This window comes from Eutrema salsugineum, unplaced genomic scaffold (genome assembly GCF_000478725.1).
Source record: "Eutrema salsugineum unplaced genomic scaffold, Eutsalg1_0 scaffold_19, whole genome shotgun sequence".
Classification (NCBI taxonomy): Eukaryota; Viridiplantae; Streptophyta; class Magnoliopsida; order Brassicales; family Brassicaceae; genus Eutrema; species Eutrema salsugineum.
This window is the reverse complement of record NW_006256838.1, coordinates 165,473-188,496: the sequence shown is the minus strand read 5'-3', so window position 1 is coordinate 188,496 and position 23,024 is coordinate 165,473. Positions and strand designations below refer to the sequence as shown.

General features: G+C 34.3%; 5 protein-coding genes and 1 non-coding gene across 7 annotated transcripts; 4 read left to right on the top strand and 2 right to left on the bottom strand.

Moving 5' to 3' along the window:
- The first annotated feature begins 7,736 nt into the window (after nt 1–7,736).
- Nucleotides 7,737–8,132, top strand: LOC18020339. Its single transcript, XM_006402256.1, has one exon. The coding sequence runs from the start codon at nt 7,737–7,739 to the stop codon at nt 8,130–8,132; it is 396 nt and encodes a 131-aa protein (XP_006402319.1).
- A 522-nt stretch (nt 8,133–8,654) lies between these two features.
- Nucleotides 8,655–8,727, bottom strand: TRNAA-UGC. Its single transcript has one exon. It is a non-coding gene; the product is annotated as a tRNA-Ala (tRNA).
- A 4,560-nt stretch (nt 8,728–13,287) lies between these two features.
- Nucleotides 13,288–15,341, top strand: LOC18020291 (gibberellin receptor GID1B). Its single transcript, XM_006402255.2, is given in 3 exon segments — nt 13,288–13,539; nt 13,820–14,818; nt 14,820–15,341. Coding segments are annotated over 3 exon segments (1,221 nt in total). The 5' UTR covers nt 13,288–13,500; the 3' UTR covers nt 15,003–15,341.
- Nucleotides 15,342–18,489: 3,148 nt separating this feature from the next.
- On the top strand, nt 18,490–19,028 carry LOC18020290. The gene has a single exon (XM_024157139.1). It carries the CDS (start codon nt 18,492–18,494, stop codon nt 19,026–19,028), a length of 537 nt encoding a protein of 178 aa, XP_024012907.1. The 5' UTR covers nt 18,490–18,491.
- A 250-nt stretch (nt 19,029–19,278) lies between these two features.
- Nucleotides 19,279–20,496, top strand: LOC18020289 (methyl-CpG-binding domain-containing protein 4). 2 transcript variants are annotated; one of them, XM_006402252.2, is made up of 2 exons: nt 19,279–19,456; nt 19,918–20,496. In XM_006402252.2, the coding sequence occupies exons 1-2, from the start codon at nt 19,409–19,411 to the stop codon at nt 20,347–20,349; spliced, it is 480 nt and encodes a 159-aa protein (XP_006402315.1). In that variant the 5' UTR covers nt 19,279–19,408; the 3' UTR covers nt 20,350–20,496. The 2 variants fall into 2 exon arrangements, with proteins under 2 accessions (XP_006402315.1, XP_006402316.1); XM_006402253.2 differs by having other exon boundaries at nt 19,291–19,456; nt 19,906–20,496.
- Nucleotides 20,497–21,435: 939 nt separating this feature from the next.
- LOC18020335 lies at nt 21,436–21,864 on the bottom strand. The gene has a single exon (XM_006402251.1). It carries the CDS (start codon nt 21,862–21,864, stop codon nt 21,436–21,438), a length of 429 nt encoding a protein of 142 aa, XP_006402314.1.
- Nucleotides 21,865–23,024: the final 1,160 nt, after the last annotated feature.

Below are 23,024 nucleotides of genomic sequence, written 5' to 3'. Positions count from 1 at the left end.
GTAGCAACAGTATGTGAGCCTCTTAGAAAGAAAAAAAAAGGAAACAAAAAAGAGTTATGTATGTGAGGGAAGTATCCAATAATTTAAAGTGTATAGCTTTATGCGTAGAGTAGAAAAATAAAGGTAAAAGAAAGAGAGAATGGTTACTGAAAATTTGAATAAAGTACGAAGAAAGTGCAGCGTCGCATCTTAATCACGACCGTCAGATTTGGGACCCTCTTTTCCAGCGTACGGACACACACACACACACAACGGTGACTAAATAATTCTTAAATTACATAGTAACTGAAATTATAATTAATTAACTCGTCGGGAGTGTAAAATAGGATAAAAATATAAATTATCTTTGGCTTTGTCGCGTTGATCGCTATAGAGTATAGAAGGAAAAAAAAATAAAATAAGTAGGTATAGTTTAGTGGTGATATGACGATAGTGCCCTAGCTTCTCATAAATTTGTGTATGCAGTAGAAAAGGGGTAAATTTGTCAATATGAAAAGAACAGTGTATGATGGGCTTTGCACTGTCTCAGCATGGACTCGATAGGTCTGTCCTCTCTAAATAAACATATGTCACAGATCAAACAGTGTAGTTGCTCCTGATTGAATCTTCTGATTGATTACATCGTGACCGTTAATCCACTTTCACTTGCTATCCTAATTTTTTGTACCTTCGTTTTTCTTTCTTATTAGTTTTCTGTTCCAATTTACATTAGATTAGTTGTTTTCCCTACATAGAATAACAGGAAACTTTATAGTAAAAGTAAACAGTGATGCATAGTAATTAGTAAAAGCAGGAAGGATGTAATAAATGCTCGGAGATTTAGATAATTACGAAGAAAGAGAGTAACTAGGAAAAACTCTTTGCACAAGAAAAAAAAAAAGAGCACAGTAATTAGGAAAACTTAAGGACGGGTCAGATGGGTAAGTGGGGGAGCTGAGTTGTTTTGCACGTAATAAGCGACGATTTTGATTTATTTGATGCCGTCAGAAAAAGGAAACTAATTTATTAAGTTAATTAATTGTATATTAGAGGTCATTGATTCTTTGATTATTAAATTTAAGGATATGATTAGAATAATAATCCCACGCATGGCTCCCCCGCGAATCTCTCTTATTTCTTCTCGGGTTTCGTACTGAAACTAGGTAGCACTTTGCTGTATATTAATCTCTATGACTATAATTACTTTCAAAAACTGTTTTCCCATATTATAACCTATATCAGATTGAGAACAAAAAATCAATTGTGTGAATGAATATAATTTTTTTTGTGATTGATGCTGTTCAAAGACGGAGTTATATTCATATATAACACGCAACAGAGTTTGAAGACCGGGTTATATTCAAATCTCATTGATATAATCATTTTAAATTTTTGGATACTAACTTTCAAGGTTATTATTTTAAAAAAAAAAACTGTTTTTTTTAAGCCGTGCGCTACACGATAAAAATAATAATCAAATAAACACATTAAATTACAGAAAATATTGCATATATATCTTACGTTTTTGTTTTTTTTTTTTATATTGCTTGTTTCATATAGCTGTTTAATTTGTTGATTGAAAAATGTTTGAAGCCAGGCTGCAAATTTTGTACCATGTATATATCGATGAGAAAACATATTACTAATAAGATTAAGTATTATGTGTTTAAACCGCATAATACTCCCTCCGTTTTAAGTATTTGTATATGTGTACGCATGTGTGGAGATAAATAATAATGTTTCTGTAAGATAGATGATGAGTGATAATGCGATTAATGAAGAGGTGGTGTACAAGTAAAGTGGCACGTGATGGCTAAGTGGGATTATGTTGATTATAATGACTCCCCATTAGTGGAAGCCATCCTTTTTCGCTTTTTTATTTTTCTTTTAATTATTTTGTTCTCTTCTCTATATCAAAATCGGACCAAATTGTTGTCAAAAAAAAAAAAAAAAAATCGGACCAATTAAATATATCTGATATATTTGTTTTCTAACATGTCTCAAACTCGTGTCCTCCGAATCACGATTTTAGATATAACCTTTCTCCACTTTTATTTTCCATATTGCAAAAATACGTCACGCAACTATATATCTTTTCATTATTAATTTTTTAATCAATATCGGATGAATCATAGTTATAGCCTTATAGGTTATTGTTTACCCATGAAAAGTTAAAAGCACATCATTTCGAGAGGATATTACTTTAGTCAACGCACTCGAGCTACTATATACTTCCGTCGTTTCGGTAAACATCATTGTCCGTATATTTTGATTATTAACCCATGTATTTTATTTTTTTCTCAGAGTATTAATTTAGTAACCTATGTATTCGCTGGGAAAAAGAAACACCGCATACAGTATTGAAAAAGAATAACGAACGGATACAGAGAAACATATATATGGTTTAATATCTCTTCTCACTAATACTAGCCATACAGGCCCAATGGGCCGAGCTAGTGGGGGCCAGAGAGTAGGGTGGGGGTGAGTAGGTGGGGTGGGGTGGGATGAGGTGGACGTCGAGTCTTCTATTGCCGTTCTTGTTTTGTCCAGTCACCTATTTTCTGGTTTATTATTATCCTTGCATGTTTTTTTCTCAAGTCATATTATAAATTAAATTATCAGTTATGTATGGTTTAATAGTATGGTTAGTGTGTGAATGTTTAATGAGGTTTGTTATATTCGGTGTGGTGAGATAGATATGAACGCACTGATGTCATCATGCACAGTTATATATATTTAGGTCAAAAATATGCAATGTATCAACTATCAACCGTAAAGCCCTAAAATTCATGACTTCGGATAACTCTTGTATCGTTTTAACTCAACATCTAAATCCATTAAATGACGATGTTTATTTTTTTTGTTAGTCGTACTAATTATATTACTGATATTATTATGATATATCGCATGTAGCTGGTGAATTAGGATTTTATGGGAAAAAATGTTGAATCTTTTTGTTGATAAATTCAAGTGTCTGCTGGAAAAATATATCAACGCTTAGTGTCCTCGACTAATAGAATTTACAATCTAAGATCTAAAACTTATTCGTTATAGTAGTTTTAAAAATTATAACTATATCGAGTACATATTTCACTGTAATGTTGTCATTGGTGATAAGAAGAGTAGCCAAATTTCATCCATTTTACTGAAAATATACAAATGATGATATTAAGAACGAAGATCTTTCGACAAAAAAAAAAGAACGAAGATAAATGCAACTGAAGTTGAAAAAGAAACCAAAAAAATGAGGAAAAAAAAAGAATTTGAAGTACCGAACAAATCTTACTATGATTTGTCTCTCTTTTCTTCAGTCCTCACTTTTTTATCTTATGGAGTAAACATATGATCGTGTTGAAAACTCATTGGTCGGTTCCTTTAGCGTTGACAGGCACTTTTTGCAATAATATCACTCTTTTAGAAACTAACAAGCATTAAATTACACGTGTCGATAAAAGGCTGCCGTTATTGTTGTTATCATCACACCGACTATCTAAGAATCTACAGTTTCCTCCTCAATTTGACGCTAAGTATTTGTTTGTACATTTTTCATACACTTTTTGAAAATCTACTCCTTGGAAATATAAAGTCCAATTTATTAATCGGACAACTGTAAGAAAATGTACTATGTCTAAATCCAATTAATTATATACTTTTTTGTCAGCATCGCCCTAGATTGTTTGTTAATTATGAAGGCGTCCCATATTCAGAACAAAAACAACGGATAATTACACAGTTCAACAATACTACTGTTTCTACAATATTCTTCTAATTTATATATAGGCTTGATCTATTTACTTATTTTCATTTTTTGCCAATGGGATTAATAAATCATAACTAGAATTAACCTAGTGTGAATATACGCCACGAGATATACATCTCTTTTTTTTTTCTATGATTCAATGAACCAAACTTTTTTTCCCCAAAAGCAAACACACGTTTTTATAAATAGAATTGTTATTTAGATATAGCTACAAGTAATTAATATCAAGTTAGCCCAAGCCTTCCGATGTAAATTAACGAATAAAATATGAAAATGGAAAGCGTATTATTGGTTTGGTGAGATGTAAGTTCCATGAAATTAAGTTTTGGTGGTTCCACTAAATAACACACTTATTAGGTTTTGGCGACCCAATGCCAAATTCGTATTCCCTTTTTAATTACTACAAAACATTTTAGATTTTTCATTTTCCTGTGGTTTTCTGTTCACACGGATATAAGAAACAAACAGGCTGAATCACAAATATTTAAATCCAAATTGAAGTTTTATTTTTGTGGACTGAACTTATGACTATTTGTATCTAGGTTTGGTAACTTTGACATCCATCCCTTCTCGGTGTTTCACATTCGAGGACTCTATTTTGTCTTTGGCATTTTTAATTTGAAAGAATTTCCAGACGAAAACAAAAATTAACTTAAATAGAATACACATAAAAAAAAAAGATCATTGAATCTTTTACTGGTCGTGATTTATGAGGAAGCGTACGTCTGGTCGAGACTATCATCCGATCGTCTACTATTAGTCTATTAATATCGATGGACTAAATTACATGCATGGTCACAGCCTCTTGATCGCGAATTTAGTTTTATCATTGGATGCTGAAGAAAATGGTGAAGAGTTTAGTGAGCAATAGCAATTGTCGATTGCCATTATTGTCAAGTTTTATGGTGCCACTTATTTATGTTTTTTTTTTTTGGCTGCTACTGAACTTCTATCGATTTTTCGTTAGGCAAATACATATATTAGCTTTAAACATTCACTTTTGAAATATCTTTATATAGCAAAAAATAAACTAATCATATATAGATTTGATTCAATAAATGGCGTGGTCGAGGAATGTGGTCGTCAGCGAGACACACCATATAATTATTTTTCGCAGCCTCTCCTTTTTGGACCATTAAATTTCATGTAAATTGGACCACTCTTCTCGTATCATCCCCATCTATTCTTATATCATCATATCACTTCACTTGTATTGCATCCTGAATACAGCTCTAATCGATTCATGTCATCTTGTTCTGCAATAATATATATAATTATATATAATAGCTTCCAACGACGAACACAAATATCTAATAGTTTCTTACGTAATAAAAACACGGGCCTCGTGAAAGCCCATTGCGCTATATGCGCTATATCGATGGACTTACTCTTCATCAGAAAATGTTACCTTTTTAGGTCCTTTTGGAAATTTTAGGAATTTTTTTTTTTCATTTCAATAAACAAATGTTAGCCATCATATCAATCCAATAAGAGATGCTGAATTAGCAAATGTAGATGTTTTGGAATGGATGAAAAGCATAACGATGATTGCAAATTGACATTCTTCAGATCACTATTCCAACAAAAACAGAGCATGGCAACGACCACTAAATGGATGGTTGAGATACAATTACTTGATAAAGAAGAATCTGGTCGGGTAACTACGTACCGATCGATTGAATGGTTTGTGATCATACTGGAATAGCTTAGTACTGACTGAAGATAAGCCACGATTGGTTTGGCATCATTCTATTAATGGCAGTTCAAAAGTATTCAATTAATGTTTTTGAATTTCTGTTATATATCTTTGAAGGAGATTGTTGAAAAAAATAATAATAATAATCTTTGAAGGAGACTGTCAGACGTTGATTCAGTATTAAAACGGATCAACTCAAGTTTTGGGAGCTTCACAAAGACATCGTGTGATATTAGTCAATGCTTTTTTTTTTCACAGGACCAAAACAGAGTTGCACATCTTCTTGGTCCTTTTATAAATGATGTTTTCTACTCCAATTGCATTTGTTTATTTAATTACCTCGGTGGTTAAGTACTCCATTGATGCACACTGATCGATCTCGTACTTAATTTCACAATTGATATAATTTCGTCAAAAATATAAAATGTTTACGGAACGATTTAAAATATAATCCCGTATTTGCTTCATAACTTATTTATGGATCCCGAAACTAGTAGCAAATGTGTACAATCATCATTGAAAATGCAAGAGTAGTAATACAGGAATTAGAACAGAACACAACACAGGGATTTTCTCTACAAGAATATTTCACTAGTAAATCTATCAGTAACTTACAAGTTTACAGATTCAATTAGAGCAATCTCAAGACACTTCTTAGTTTGCTACACTAACCTCACCTGTTCTTGAAGCGATACGTGATTCAAGAACCTCTCACCCAAATCCCTTAGCATTCTAACTCACTAAAACTCTCACAGAATTACGCTCACCATTTGCTAAGAATTCTCTCAGTTGTGTTACAAAACCATACAAGATTTTCACACGCCTATACAAGATAGGACTTGCGGCTAACCCTAACCTAAACTCTCCTTGCGATTTCTCCAAATTTCCATAAGAATCTTCACATTCCTTATTTTCTCTTAAGATAGAGGAAACTTGATATTTTCTTCAAAAATCCTCTAAGATACTCCAAACTTCCTATCCAAGTCAGCTTCTCGTCTCTTGAAGTGTCCAGCACGTTCTGCAGTTCCAGCTCACCTTCACGTGTGTAGATTGCTTTGCAAGTCTTCTCAGTATCAGCTCCTGAGCTAGTATAACTGCTATACGTACTGCTTCAGTCTTGTTTGCATCTTCAATCATGGTAATTCGAGTACTTTATTCCTAAAGACGTTCTAGATTACGTTTTGTTGTATATCTGAATGTGTTGTTTAAGTAAATACCTATGATAGATATGTGATATATCGACTAATCGCATATTGAAAGTTTATCTTTATATGGTTTCGTGATTTACGTCCATCCAGATTCTCGGTAGATTGTATGGTTCCTGATTTCTATTCTTCCTAAAGTGGCAAAATCTAACCCGTAAAGGACGTCGCATAATTTGTGTCGTATTTGTTTGTATAGCCCCTATTCCCTAACTAGTAACTACCAAATTACTGTAGTAACATACTCACATCACATTACTCATGTATAGGAGGCTCTCTCACAATGTCAAACTTGTGATGCGCTTACAGTTTGGTTTTATTATAAAATAATGAATGGATTATTTTGATTTATGATTGTCGACTTATCACTTATACATATAATTAGATAATATAATGACTTGATGAGTGTTGCCAAATTATTATAGCTAGACAAGCTAACACTCATATCTTCGACACTTGGACTTAATTACACGTACGTGGTCTTTTTTGATCTAGAAGTCTTGGAACAATGGAAACAAGAAGAAATACACACAGGGTTTTTTAATGTTTTTTTTTCTTTTCTGAATTAATGAGAGTAGTAGTAGTTAAAATAAAACCTAAAAAAAAAAAAATACTGGAGTTGCTAGGAAATATTTGATTTGGTATATATATATATATACATGCAAAAACTTATATTTTGGTAGATCTAAAATAATAAATCCATTCAAATTAACATATAGGAACTTGATTTCATTTTTAGATTGATTTGGCTTTTTCAAACATTACTAACTCTTATTTTATTATTTTCATTTTACATTATTATATTTTGACTAAATATATATCTCATATAATTACTAGTTGTACCCAAATTCATCATATACAGTCCTTCTAGAAGCCGTCGAGTCGAACCCCACATAAGATGCATATACAATATATTGTCTTTTGTTTGTTTATATTATGAATATAATAACTTTTATTAAAGTGTACAAGAAATCTGATTTAGCAACGTTATCTTCATTGAGTCTCTGCTCGTATATATACATTATAAAGAGGGATTTATATGTTACAATACCTTATTAAGTCTAGTGCTTTTGTCATCTAAGAAAAGTAAAATCAAACTATGAACACGAAGAACAACCTTGTGGACGTATCACCATTCTTGCTTTTCGAAGCATCTGCAGATTCGGAGACCCGTCAAGAATGTGGCCACGAAAGCGGTGATGATAAAGGCCATGAAGAATATGCGAAGGATGCTGAGTCCACGAGTCAGAAGACAAGTAGTGGGTCAACTGGTTCTGACTCGGTGGAGAATATGGATGAAGAAGAAGATGTAGTCGCCGGAGAGAAAGAGGAGAGCGATGACGGAGACGGAGAGGTGAATAGTTATCGGAGGTGGCCGGAGATGAGCGACTGTGAAAAGCGGACCGTTGGTTCGTCTTCGACGGGAAATGACGAGAGGTTGTTGAGTGAGATTGAAAAAAACCGAAGGTTTTGGGACTCTTGCTTGGCTTCTTAATTAGTATGATGCATACAGTATAGGGATTATGTTTAAATAGTTTTATTCTTATATATGTATCTAGGGAACAGAATATGATATTTAGTGTGTTAGTTTGTGATTACTATACATTAGATTACGGTTTGTTGTATGTTTGAATTGAATGTATTGTCTAAGTAGATACGTACGTGATTCATCGACCTAATCGCGTATTGAAGTTTTTTAAATCTTTGATACGTGTCTTCGTCTATCCAATAGTTTCTCATACGATTAGTCGGTACAGTAAAACCAAATGATAAATATATTGTTTCCGGTTTAAAAGACAGGAAAAGCAATTGCGAAATATAATCAGTTATCCGGTACGTAATGGGCTATTTCGTAAAGCCCATTAAAGTAGAGAGAAGAAGCGGAAAAGGGAACGGCACCGTTTGATGCTATCGTTGGTTTGTTTTTGGTTGTGGAACAAAGTCGATTAACTTGAGAGAAATTTAGCGTTGTTGTTGTTGTTTTGAAAATAAAGTTATTTAAGAAAAACTGAACAAATGGAGATGCGGGGGATCGAACCCCGTGCCTCTCGCATGCAAAGCGAGCGCTCTACCATTTGAGCTACATCCCCGTTTTGATTTTACTACGCCGAATATTTTAATTTAGTTTTATGAATTATATATTATGTGTTTAATTGTTGGATCATCCAACTTAGATGGTTGCTTTTCAAGACAAAAAAACGACAAATTAAGAGCGGACAGCAAACAAATTACTTTTGTCGTATCCATCCACTTTTGAAATTTTATCCCAATATATATTTATAAAAATATTAGTGGGGAAGACTTTGGTTAAATCTCGTTTAAAACACATTAGTCTGTCCATATGCTTACAAAAATCATAGTACTGTAAAACTGAATTTAAGTGATATTTCATCATAAATTTATTTGTTTTGATAATTTTTTCCCTTGAATGTGTCAGCTAATCATTTGTAAACACTTTTATTTTTATGCTTGTTATAACAAATTACATCATTTTCCATATACATTTGTTATCACCACCAATTAGTAAGAGAAAAACATAATCGTCCCAAACTTTACTGGATCACCATAAAACGAGGAAAAAATCTTTGGTCTTCAATGATATATAATTTTTTAACGTTTTCAAAACAAAATTTGATTTTACAGAATACATACTATTCATAATATGAAGTATACAATATAATTACAGTTATTTTCTAAGTATATGCGGTGCATTTTAAATTGAAAAGTGATTTTTTATATCTTTAATAAATAATAGTTTTAATTTTTTGTTTTATTAGTTTTACTATTTCATTTTTAGTTATTCTATTATTCTGCTATTCAGGTGACATAATAGTTAAGCTCTTTAATTTAGGTAAATTCACCAATAAATATTTATTAGATGTACGTGACAAATATTAAATTTTCCTACACGGCTTGTGTTAAATGCCAGTGGAAGAAAAATAATCAATGGATAATTGGACGGTATCTTTTTATTAGTATTTCAAATCAATATGGAAAGGGAAACTCAAAAAGGAAGCAGTGGAAAATGGGGAGCACACGTACCAAAAAAGACAAAATAGATGACGACAAAATTAAGAAAGCCTCAAATAGACACGCGAATCATATACCTTAGCGTGTTCTCCTTTTATTCTCCTTTTCATTTTTTTTTTTTTAAGTTTTATCTTTCTCTATTAAGTGCCAAAGTGATCTCTCCTTCTCCTCATATCTTTCATTTTTCCTAGTTATTAGACTTAATTGGTAAGAGTTGTATAGTTTTATATTTTGTTTGATAAGGCAATTTATATGGCTGAATTTATTATTTAATATTCTATTTGATTATTAGGTAGATTATTCACAAAAATGTGATTAGAAAAAAGAGAGAGTCTATTACGCATTAATTTATCGATCTGTTGAAGTGATTGTTTAATCTTGTACATGTTCATTCAGATTATGACAAATGCAATTCATAATATCTTTCTTAAAGTCGTTTGTTGAAGATCGAGGGTCTAAATTGATTTAGTACACACTTTAGATGTTATCAACATATGTAAAACATGTTTACACACTTTAGATGTTATCAGGTTAAAACAACGACGACTGAGATCTACTGTTTTGGTCCCATCTCCGAGAGATTCATGGTTTTTATTTTGTCAGATTCAAAGATACACCAAAAGGCAAATTTATAGGACCTAACTTGTAAATGATCGTTTTACGTTTGGGAGGAATAACAAACAAAATTTGTAAATCAATGTGGTTAGTTAAGGTTTTTCTTTTGTTTATTTGCGCAGCCATCAATAAGACCCGTTCCCTCATTCTATTTTGTTCAACTTCTTGCCCACCCTAATTTTGATTTTTAAATTCACTAATAGATTATCTTTTTGGATTTAAACACTCGGAAACACTCGTTCAAGCATTTAAATAAATAAAAAAACTCTATTAAAATTGTATTGTAATCACTTTTTTTTTTTCAGTGTTGCGGTTTCATGTGTTCGACCAATCTATAGGAGCGCCAATTCATTTGTACTGAGTCCAGTTTAACTTTTAACTGCAGATACTTGTTTCGGAAATTTAATTACAGAGAGAATTCTATACGTGTGATCGCCACGCGCTTCTTTCGCAACACGACAGACTCCTAAGCCCATTCCCACATTCTACCTAATGGGCCCATTTGAGAAAAAGAACAAATAAAGAATTTGGAACGGCCGATATATTTATATTCCAAGCGATATTTTCTCGCATTAAAGGATAATTTTAAAAGGACTTGTCAAACCAAACATGACAAAATTACAAATGGGAAATATACAAACAAGAAATATATTAATATGCCATTTTGTTTGACGAATGATTAATACAAACAAAAACAAAAGAGTGACGATGCAACATTTGAGCAATTTAATAGAATTGAAAAAGGCAGTTGAAAAAATGAGTGACTGAAAACGGAAAATTAGAAAGTAATACCACAAAATGGCTATAGTTTTATTTCACTTTTACTTTTAATCTCGAACAATTGTCATTTTCGCAAAAAAGTCTCTTTTATAGCTGATACTACGATACTTTAAAAAAATTACACGAATAAGACGTATACTACTTATTTACAAAAACGATACTTTGTGATTTTTTTTGGACAATTATCGGCTTCATATACATATATAAGTTTAAAAACAATGCTATAAATATTTAAACATTAAGTAATAAGTAGCTTAATTTAGTTTTTTTCTACACAAAAATTATAATTTTTTTTATTAAAGTTCCAGAAATTAAAAAGCGACATATTATAAGTAAGTCGTACCTTCAATTATGTTACTGGTTTCCACTTTTCGAAAACATGTTGTATATAATATATGTCTTTTCCATCAAGAAAATATCTATGAAATTCCAACGTTGAAAGGGAGAGTCCCTTGACTGAAGGCATGACGTCATTCGCCCAAAATAGAACACGTTTCGGCAATAATGGCAATATTCGTAATCTTTCATAACGGAAGAGGGTAATTTCGGAAATGCGTATATGATTTTTAATTTTCTTAAATTGGTTTTTAATAACCAAAACTCCAAAAGAAAACAACACAACCCTTTTGTCGCCACATGCCATGGCGTTGGTCGCACGCTGGATAGCTTCTTTATTTTTGTCACCTTCTTTTAACTAATTTTATTTTATTTACAATTTGCATTCACATTTATAATATTAAAAGTACCAAAACCAAAACAACTTCTCTCTGTCATTCACCTATTATATAAGTCACAATACGACCTTCATTTTAAAACAAGATCCAAAATTTCATGATAATTTTTTTTCTTATTATCTTTGAATAGTTTAAAGCTGCATAAACCATACTTTATATATTATATATCATTAGATGATGAATGATCTTTTGATGGAACTTTTTTTTATCAACTCAAATCTAGCTCACAAATTGTCTTTATATAAGTGATGAATTCATTAATTAGCATCACCTACAAGGAACTAAACGACAAAACTTAGCATATATACATTCTTTTTCTCCACTTACCATATAGTTATAATGATCGGGTAGCAAAGCATTAGCGAGATAACAATATATATATATATATATATATATGTTTTGTTATTTATTTCTCACAGTACATATCTTAAGGATAATTTAGTCAAATCTCATACTAAGTGGTTTTTCCAAACATAGCTTCGTTAATTTAATTTTCCAGTAATAACGCAAATTCACTATTAAAATGATTCAGAACCTTTTTCAAATAGAAGAAATTTAAACCCTAAATGTTAGTGATATTGTAGGGTATTTATTTGTTTTCAAACAAGTTTCTCATTTTAAACAATCCACAGATGCATTTTAATTTGTGGATGTGATAAACGAGATAGAAAAAAGGATAATAATTCGTTACACCTAAAAAATTTCTCCATTCTCTAAATGAATTGAAAATGCAAAGCATTCTATCACTATAGACATCATCTTTACTAGCTCAAAATAGTATATAGTGAATGCTATGATTGTTCTACATTGTGCGATAATATTAAGTAATGTAAGTAGACCTAAGTTATGCAAAATCATTGTACATCAATGGCAATATCAGAAAATGACATAGTTTAGACAAATAATCTTTGTGGCATGTGCCAACTCTCATATGAGGGGGAAGGGAAGGGATTATCAACGAAGATATTCAATAATGAATTATTACACAGTTTGATTCTGACCGAAAAAAAAAAAAAAAAGAATCCGTATATTGTATAATGTTAAACAGCCAAACCCAAAAAAAAAAAAAGTATCGGTATATAATAACAATAATAAAAGAGGTAGGGGGGGAAAAAGAAATAAGGAAAAGTGGTGGTCAAAAGGAGCACTTATGAGGGAGCGTGTCAGGACTGGCGTGCCGATAGCCAATCCTCTCTCTCCTTCACATGACACCGTGGCCTTCTTTTTTTATTTTATTTCTTATTTTTACAGTTTGTTTAATCTCTGTTTCCTAATTAATCAGCCGACCGAATTAATTAAGGATTAGTAAGTAACTCTGTAGAAAATTACCTTATTATCCGTCGACAAAGGAAAAGAAATACAATAAATTACTTAGTAAGTAATAAAAAAAAGAGGGGAGAGAAAAAGTGGATAGTCGTGGGGGACCCACATATCGAAACAGTATTACTCGGTCGTCCGGTCCATTCGTCACCGTCCGATTGCTTAATTTCATCTTCAACCTCTCTCACCTTTGACCCTCCTCTCTCTCTCTCTCTGTACTTTTGTTCTTCTATCTCTTTTTTTTCTCCAGGACTTGTTCTTCTTCCTCTGGTGATTTTGTTTTTTTTTATTGGAGTTATGAAGGGTTTTCACTGAAACTAATCCTCCTCAGAGACCTGGAGATATATATTATTACTTTCTGTTTGTTGCTGCTTTTGCGAGACTATGGCTGGTGGAAACGAAGTCAACTTAAACGAATGCAAGGTACTTTTACTTGTTTTGATCCGTTTCTCTGTTTTTATTTTTTCTTCTTATACTTTCTGTCGAATTCTATTTTGAGTCTCTTCTTTTCGTCTTCTCGGCTTCTCAATCTCGTAAATCCCCAGAATCTGCGAATTTAATTCTTAGCCGATGAAGATCATCATCATAGATTCATCGTACGGATGATTTTATATATTATATTAAAAAGAGAAAAAATCAGAGACGTCCCATCTAATGGAAAAGCAAAAATCTTAATCTTGTGCTTGTGGATTTTTGGTTGTAGAGAATAGTGCCACTAAACACATGGGTCCTCATATCCAATTTCAAGCTCGCTTACAACATTCTCCGTCGCCCCGACGGCTCCTTCAACCGTGCCCTCGCCGAGTTTCTTGACCGCAAAGTTCCCGCCAACTCTTTCCCCGTCGACGGCGTCTTCTCCTTCGACCACGTCGACTCCTCCTCCAACCTTCTCACCCGAATCTACCAACCTGCTCCCCTCGACCACTCCCGTTTCGGCTCCGTCGACCTCTCCCAACCTCTCAGCACCACCCAGATCGTCCCTGTTCTCATCTTCTTCCATGGAGGCAGCTTCACCCACTCCTCCGCCAACAGCGCCATCTACGACACTTTCTGCCGCCGCCTTGTCACCATTTGCGGCGTTGTCGTTGTCTCCGTCGATTACCGGAGATCGCCGGAGCATCGCTACCCTTGTGCTTACGACGACGGATGGAATGCTCTCAAATGGGTCAAGTCCAGAATCTGGCTTCGGAGTGGTACAGACTCCAACGTTTATGTTTATTTGGCTGGAGACAGCTCTGGAGGCAATATAGCTCATAATGTTGCTGTGAGGGCCACCAAGGAAGGTGTTCAAGTGTTGGGCAACATTCTTCTCCATCCAATGTTTGGTGGACTCGAGAGGACTCACTCTGAGAAGAGCCTTGATGGTAAATACTTTGTCACTATTCAAGATCGAGATTGGTACTGGAGGGCTTATTTACCTCTCGGTGAAGACAGAGATCATCCTGCTTGTAATCCCTTTGGCCCTCGAGGTCAAAGCCTTGACGGACTCCGCTTTCCTAAGAGTCTTGTCGTTGTTGCTGGTTTGGATCTTGTTCAGGATTGGCAATTGGCTTATGTCGATGGGCTTAAGAAGACTGGCCACCACGTTAACCTTTTGTATCTCAAGCAGGCCACCATTGGCTTCTACTTCTTGCCTAACAACGACCACTTTCATTGTCTTATGGAAGAGTTGAACAAGTTTGTGCACTCCATAGAGGAGGATGGATAGTCAATGCAAGTCAACTCCTATTCTCCTGACTCCGGAGCAACAACAAGGCCTGCTCTTGTTGCTGTTCCATCTATACAAACAGAGAAGAAGAACAACATTAGATCAGGTTTTCACTAGCTATGATGGGTTTTTGTACAGTTTCCACAAGTATTCAGTCACGTTTTCGTGTCTTCGTTAGTCCCCTGAAGCATCATTTAAGTCCGGCTTATTGTGAGATCTTGGTTTGCGCCGGAAGCAAAAACCAATTCTGTTATCGGCATCTACCGGTTTTGGGCTACGATGGTACTTTGTTTTGTAGTATAGGTAGTCTTTAATCGGCTCTAGAGTACAGAGGGTAAAATTACAATACAAGTAATCTGTCTTCAACATGTTGTGAGAACCAAAAAAAAAAAAACTTATCCGTGGTATGGATTTGTATGTTTATATTACTTTTGTGTACTCATGCTTTTAATAGAAAGAGTATGTCTTTGTGGTTGTAGTTTATCACCTTCTTTTTGTTTTAGTTCATGTATTGAAGGTTTTTTTGGCTTACAAAAGACAAATCTGGTTTTTCCTTTTTTAAGTTTTCCAACTTCGAACCCTCCAAGCATTTGCTCGAAGAAAAAAAAGCACACACACACTCACACATAAAAAGAAAAGAAAGATCCAAAGGTCTAAGTCAAAACCCTAGAGAGACATGTGGCAATGGCGTTTGAGTGAAGTAAAAACAAAAGGAAGAGGAAATAAATGTGAGAAAAGAAAAAAGACAAGTGTTGTGTGTGCATTTGAGGGAAAAGCTTGGCAATGCCAAAACCAAACCCCATCCAGAAAAAAGCTTACACGACCAAAATTAATATATTAAATAATGATTGGACAAAAATGTCAAAATCATCAACGGATTTTTTCTTTTCTATTCCTTTTTTTAATAGTTTTAGTTTTCTTTGGCATCTTTTGTTTATTGCCTCTTGATATGTGCATGTATTTGATTTGGAATTTTTGGTGTTTCCTTGTAGTGGTTACGAACTTTGGGAGGATAAACATGGACCCCCTCTTAGAGAAAACAATCTCTTTTGTCTACATATGTTTGTTTCTACATATTTCTACATTTCTTTATAATATACCATTTATAACCATGGCTTATGTGTGATTGTGTTTATTATATAGTTATTCTTTTGGATGCCAAGTGGTAGGGACATCGTGGCTTGGAGGAAAAAGAAAAGCGATTCTTTCTCCTTTGTCTAGTTGGTAATAGTAGCTAATATAAATGGTATAAGAAATGTCGTCTAAAAAAAATGGTATAAGAAATTAAATAAATAACATTTTACAGGTAACTTCTTACTTTGAATATAAATTTAATTTTCCCAATTAACATTGACTTTTTAGTCCTTGCGTCTTTCGAAATCTAATTTTCTAATGCTACTACGTATTATGTTTTGTTTTATATCTTGTCAAAGTATATTTATGACCAAACTTTTTGGCTTATTGATGCGTGCGTGACAAAGACTCTCGTTTGTCTTGTAATGAAATTGTCTTGGCAATTACTCGGGGGAGAGTGTCTCTGTTTAAAATTTATTTTAGTCCGAATATTTATAAATGTTTCGTGTTTGGAAATGTTTGTTTTTATTTCATTTTTGTAACGATGGGTGCTCTCATTTAGTATTGTTTTGTTGTCTTTGATTCTGAAAAAAAAAATGAACATAAATCTTGTTTGGTGATTTATCAACATCTTCTGATATCTCCGTAAATTCATTAATTTGTCGTTTACATTAAGATTCTTTCTTTTGTCAATGGATTGGCTTTGTCGTTTGTGGACTATATATTCATCATCTAATTAACTTTTAAATTAAAGGTTTGGTTTGAGGAATCTTTAATTTCCTTCAAAGTATCAATGACTTTTCTCTAGTTCACATTAAGAATTATGGTTTCGATAGTGGCAATTCGAATAAGTCATGTGATGGAGAATGAGGTGTCGGTCGTGTTTTTGGAAATAAAAGAAAGAAGAGATGAGTTTAGCTGTGATGCCACATAACCTGTTAACGGTAAGCTTTAAACATTTACATGTACTTATACATTCAAAGAGGGATCATAAGAGGTCAACACAAGCAAATAATTAACAAAGTTACGAAGATATGTGTATATTTTCAATAATCCACGTTGTAAATATTTCTAAATTGTGTAGAAAAAACAAATCTGAACGCTAAATCAAGAAAAGTATCTACTACGACTAGGTTTGTGGTCACAAAAGTATTTTGCTGACCTGGAGGAACTGAATTATGACACTCAAACCAAATCGAATCCCAAACAAAAAAAAATAAAAATCTGATTCGCACTCCAAAACAAAATAAGCTCTGTATAAAAAGAAAGAGAAACGGGGTAAAGGGAAATAATCAGATTATAATTGCAGAAGAAGTTAAGAGTAGAGCTACTCAGAAATGGAAGAAAAATAGAAAGAAAAATGAGCGAAAGAGAGAGAGAGAGGGAGATGAAACGAAAGAAAAGACAAAAGCATTGAACAAAGACGCCTTTGTCTTTATTAGCCTAAACCTAAACCCTAGAGATATAAAGAACAAGAAACGAAACTTTCATCTTGAAATTCTGAAACGACTAACTAAACCCGTGCAAAAATAACCATTAAACATCCTCTCTCTCTCTCTCTCTCTCTCTCTCTCTCTCTCTCTCTCTCTCTCTCTCTCTCTCTCTCTCTCTCTCTTCTCACTTGCATTCATCATCAGCTCGTCATCATGTCTTCAGCTTTCTTGTCTCTTGTTGGTGACGGCAACTCCAATAATAATAAAAATAACAAAAAAAAACTCTGAGGAAGTTGACGATGGTGCAAAATATTGTCACATACACAGATAAACTTGACATGCATATTAGTTATTTGTACAGACATGACGGTGATAGTTATCGGAATCATCAGATTTTCATGTAAAACTGGAAAGATTCTCAATTTATATGGGAACTCGCTGAGTGTTAGGCTGCATAATACAATATGTATTACGTGTTTGTTTTAACGCTTTAGGCTTTCATCAAAGTACAATTTTTTGGCGTTTGTCGACCGGCAAAAGGGAGAACTGGAAGAATCCATGTGGGTCGGGCTTTTGAAGATCGATTTATAAGCCCAGTATGAAGATTAGTATTTTTCTTTTCCGGGAAAGAAATTGCGTATTATGATGTAGTTAGGACCCAATTCCAGTTGTTTGATTTCTTATATGTATATACATTTAAACCCTAACGCCGAAGGACCCAATTCAATGTTATCGCCCTCTTTAGTCTCAAAAAAAATTGTAGAAAAATCTTATGCAATATCGTAAAATCAATCCGATGTGCTATATGTAGGATAGGATTCACCTTGAAGATACCCATCAATGGTTTTATCACATTTGGTCCATTGCCTAATTTGCATCTTCAGTTACTTGATATGTCCTCAACTTGGCTTACCTAGAGGTTGAGCAGCAAGTGAGTGAGTGAGTCATATAATGTAGTTCCCAACAAATTCATACGTCCAGTTACAAACGACCATGAACAACTAAAAATCCTGATCTCTGTTTGCCACGCTGGCAAAACCTCCAGCACTGGGCCCACGAAATACTATATATATCTTATTTTGGCCCATCTTGGCTTCAAAACTCGGGAACATGTTTCCGCATTCAGATCGTTGAGAGAGGAAGACGAAGGAGGAGCGGTTATGTTAATAATGACCGGAGAAGAAGATGAACGCCGGCCATCAGAGGACGGCACACCTACACATACTCGTCGACGACGCTGGAGCACTCCGATTGATTCCGGCGGCGAATCTCTACATGATCATGACAGCTTCACCGTTAGATCTCTCGAGACAAACAGGGAAAATGGAGGAGTTGATGAATCGATCTCGTGCTCGGCAAATAATAGTTACAGTTTCTATCTAGGAGAGAAAATATCACCGTGGGGGCCATCATCGGGACCGCCGCTACTCACGGAATCGAGATCAATTGCGCGGAGGAGAGGAAGAAGCGTGACGAGGAAGCGAGATCTACCACCATTTTTGACGACTCTGGATTGTAACGGACGGCCGAGATTTCATCACAGGAGGGTGAGGAGCGAGGGACGGCTAGAGATTGCCAGCGTGGCCGTCGATTCACCGGAGATCATTAGTGTTCGTGGAAGAGAAGGTCTCAGAATCGGGACTTTGAGAATCAGTCAACAACATCAACAAGGAGATGATGATCAACAGATTCACTGATCTTCCTCCTCTTCAGTTTTTTGTTTGCTATTTTCCAGGGATTATCGTTTCGTTTACAAACAGAATAGATTTTTTTTTATAAAAAAAATAGCCATCATTGAACAATGGGAGGCCTTGTTAATTGTTAAAAAGACTGGGCCGGAAGCCCAAAATCATTCGCTCGTGTACTGAAAACTAGTGAGCTGACGTGTCAAGTGTGGATTTGTCTGTCACTTGGATACCCTTCGCTCAGCCCGTGCGATTATCACTGTTCGTCAGAGAAGCTTGATATATCTTGGGATGGGAGACAGCACACAGAATTTGAGAAAGAAAAGAAAAACCTGAAATTTCGTTCGTCTTACTAAAAATTAAAAAAGAAAGAAACCAGCTTCTTTGTGGAGATGGAGGAGGAGTCAGAGATCGTGAGCGCAGCGAAACCAAGAGGGAAGGTAAGCAGTGAACCAAATCAACACTTTGCTTTTCTGACGAAAATCCATTCTTCCGGTTTTGTTGTTTTTGTTTTCGTACCTTGTGATTTTGGGTCAATTGCATGCATTTTGCATGTTGTTATAATCTCTGTAGATCTCAGATCTCTTTAGTAATGATGGAGAAAGTTCATGCTTTTCAATTTTATGGGGTCACGATTTGTGGGTACTTAAAGTAAAGAGGGCTTTTCTGTGTGAGTGAGTGCATCTTGGTAATTCTTTTAGGCTCCATGTTCGTTGCCCTTTTAGTCTCGATTGAAAGCATCATCGATGTTATTTTTGGTAATCAACACGGATTCTTTGGCCTTTTGGTATTTTGCAAAGTTTCATCTCCTTTCCTTTGATTCGGATGATTGTCATTCTCTTCCTTTTTACTCTCACAAGTGTTGTGATTGTCTTTTTGTCTCACTGAGGCTAAATTGCAGAAAGACGTTGCTCCAGGGAGGTTGATCGATACCTTTGCGGCACAATGCGAAAAGTGTCACAAGTGGAGGGTGATTGATAGCCAGGAGGAGTACGAGGATATCAGAAGTAGAATGCTCGAGGACCCTTTTAGCTGCGACAAGAAACACGTGTCCTGTCAAGACCCCGCAGATCTTGACTACGATTCCTCTCGAACATGGGTCATCGACAAGCCTGGTCTGCCCAAAACCCCCAAAGGTTTCAAGAGGAGCTTAGTTCTGAGAAAAGACTACTCTAAGATGGATACTTACTATATAACTCCAACCGGGAAGAAGCTGAGGAGTCGCAATGAAGTCGCATCCTACGTTGAAGCCAATCCAGAATTCAAGAATGCACCGCTTGGAGACTTCACTTTCACTGTCCCAAAGGTGATGGAAGACACCCTTCCCTCCTGATCCTAAGCTTTGGCTCTCCTTATTCCTATTAATTCAGACAAGAGCAGCTTTAAGCAAATCAAAAAAGGATATTATATGATCACTGGGTTCACCAACTTTTTCGACTTTTCGTCTGCTCCTTTAATCTAATGCATTGCAAGTTGTGTAGTTGTGATTTTCTCAAAGCTGGCTACTTTAGTTTTAAAAGCTGACTAGTAACTGTGTTTGTGTCGGTCTCATGCCTCTACTCTCTAGTTATGATGATAATATACGTGCCCATACTATATCGGCATATAGTATGCAACATTCTACGGGATTTGTGGGTACGTGTAGATCAAGATTCTCCTAGCATCCACTTGTACAGCATGCTTCACCCCTATTCATTCCCTTGTCCAAATCCAACATAATAAAACCCCAAAGAATTAAATAAAAGGGAAGAAAGATAATACACGTTAAGGCCAAAAAAAATGTTCTTGTAGATTGTAAGTCAATCATGTAATACAAAGATTTCAAAACACATAGATGTAGTTAATGAGAATGCAGGCAGTATTTTTTTTTTTTTTCTACTTAAAAATGAATTGATTAGAAGCAATCGGGAGAAGCCTGGTTTTCTGTACACTTGCTCTACAAATTAAAGCAAAAAAGAAAAAGAAAGTGAATTTGAAATTCTATCAAGTATTTCTTGATCCTTAGATAAAATCCTTCAAATCATGGATATTTCTCAATACGTATTTGTGGTTATCTAATTAACTTAAATTAATTAGTTTAGTGATAAAATATATGCAGTATATGAAGATTCTGTGTGTTTGAGATTAATTGGTTTCTTTGGTCATCCAGACGAATCCAATCTGCTTCTCTGTTAGTGAGAGGAGCTGAGGTACATTGATAATCTGAGGCAAACGAGGCCAGAAAATACTCAAATAACAACTGATTAGAGTGTTGTGCTACACCTTTGGAAAAAAATTCATGTAGATAAGTAAGAGTAGATAATAAATGTTTTTTTTTTTATCAAGAATGCAGTAGAAGACAGTGTTTGTTTCGTAAGAATGAAATTAGAAATAACAAACATATGATACCACCACCAGTGTATTTTTGGTTCAATGCAGGCTATAGGCTATTTCTCATCTTCTCGAGTCTACTCTGGATAAAAGCATCTGATTTCTTGTTTATATCATTCAAAAGCGGCTTCGGGTGTGATTTTCTCCCATCTTCAAGCTTAGAGACTAGCGGTCGCATAAAGCTAGCTTCACTCACCATGCTCTTCCCGTGTATCATCATCTTCTTTGATCCGTTACTACCATTAACCACCATGATCACCTTCTCTCTCTCCCTCTCTGGTCTAGAGGTATTAGCTGCGCTATCATCTGAGTCTTCTCTTTGCTTGAAATGAATTGTGATATCAGAATTTGATTCCTTCTTGATCAGCTTCTTCCTCACCGACTTATCTTGCTTCTGACCAGCCATCAGTTTTACCACCACGAATCTGATCAGCCGCCGACAAATGCCTCTGTTTTCGTCATTCTCTCTTCTCTGCATCCTCTCTCAGTCTCTTGTTTACAAACAAAATATATGTTTATGGTGTTGGTTTATATGAACAATAACATTTACTGGGATTACTCTTTTTCTTTTTGTTTTCCCACTTGGTTTGCTTTAATTCTACGCTTTGCGGAAAATGTGATTGCCTTTGTCTTTTTATCAAAAGAAAACAGAATTTCTCTGGTTTCTTCTTCATACTGTTTTTTTTTTTTTGGTTTGCTTTAACTAAAAAAGCAAATTGCTTTGCGCAAGTTTTTCTTCCATTGGAACTGGAGATTCGCTTCTTTATTGAAAGATGAAGCTCCCCTTTATCATTGAAAAATTTGGTTTGAGTGGACGTAAACTTGAGAAGATTCTTATACCGTAGGACTTTTGTTGATCTCTAATACTACTTCTCACCATGATGATTCCTACTTTTGTTATTGTCACGTTTCATTTCGCGTGAATCACGTGTGTGTAACATCCTCTGATTGAATTAGACCACTTGACACACACACACAAAAAGAAGAAGAAGAAGAAGATGGTATAAACAAAAGGTTGTTGTCAACTTGTCATTGGGAACGCAAGACCCATTCTTAGGAACAACTGTCGTTTTACTCAGGGATATTGTAAATCAAACTCTTTAACCTTTTTAAAATTATTATCCAAAATAAACCCAATTAGTTTTCAGTAGTCACATGAAAACCTAAATCAAGTCAAATGTTAAAGGGTTTGATTTACAATGTTTTTTTTATTAAAAGTATTCAGTTTTAATTTTGATGTTTTAGTGTATTAATTAGAAATAGAAAATTATTACTCCCTCCGTTTCACAAAGAATGTCATTCTGACATTCTTCACACAAATTAAGAAATAAGATAAAATGTTTTTTATATTCTTATTAATTTGCAGAAAATAACTTTTGAAATTATATTTATAATTAATTTTCTGAATTTATTGAGGTTAAAAATGGTATTTTATGTTAAAAATTATATTGAAATTCTAAAACGACATTCTTTTTGAAAAAAAAAAAGAATGTCAGAAATTCTTTTTGGAATTCACACATACTTAAAATTTTTTTAGTATGTGTGAAATACTGAAATGTGTTAAAAAATACTTGTTACAAAACAGACAAATATGGGCTGTGAGTGGGGCTTAGGAAGCTCAAGACATTCCGTTTCGAG

Bases quoted from the DNA above. Each gene is read 5' to 3' on its own strand.
- LOC18020290 (XM_024157139.1), top strand. From the start codon at position 18,492: ATGTTAATAATGACCGGAGAAGAAGATGAACGCCGGCCATCAGAGGAC.
- LOC18020289 (XM_006402253.2), top strand. From the start codon at position 19,409: ATGGAGGAGGAGTCAGAGATCGTGAGCGCAGCGAAACCAAGAGGGAAG. The intron at 19,457-19,905 runs GTAAGCAGTGAA...TGTCTCACTGAG, and splicing joins CAGCGAAACCAAGAGGGAAG to GCTAAATTGCAGAAAGACGT.
- LOC18020335 (XM_006402251.1), bottom strand. From the start codon at position 21,864: ATGCAGAGAAGAGAGAATGACGAAAACAGAGGCATTTGTCGGCGGCTG.
- LOC18020339 (XM_006402256.1), top strand. From the start codon at position 7,737: ATGAACACGAAGAACAACCTTGTGGACGTATCACCATTCTTGCTTTTC.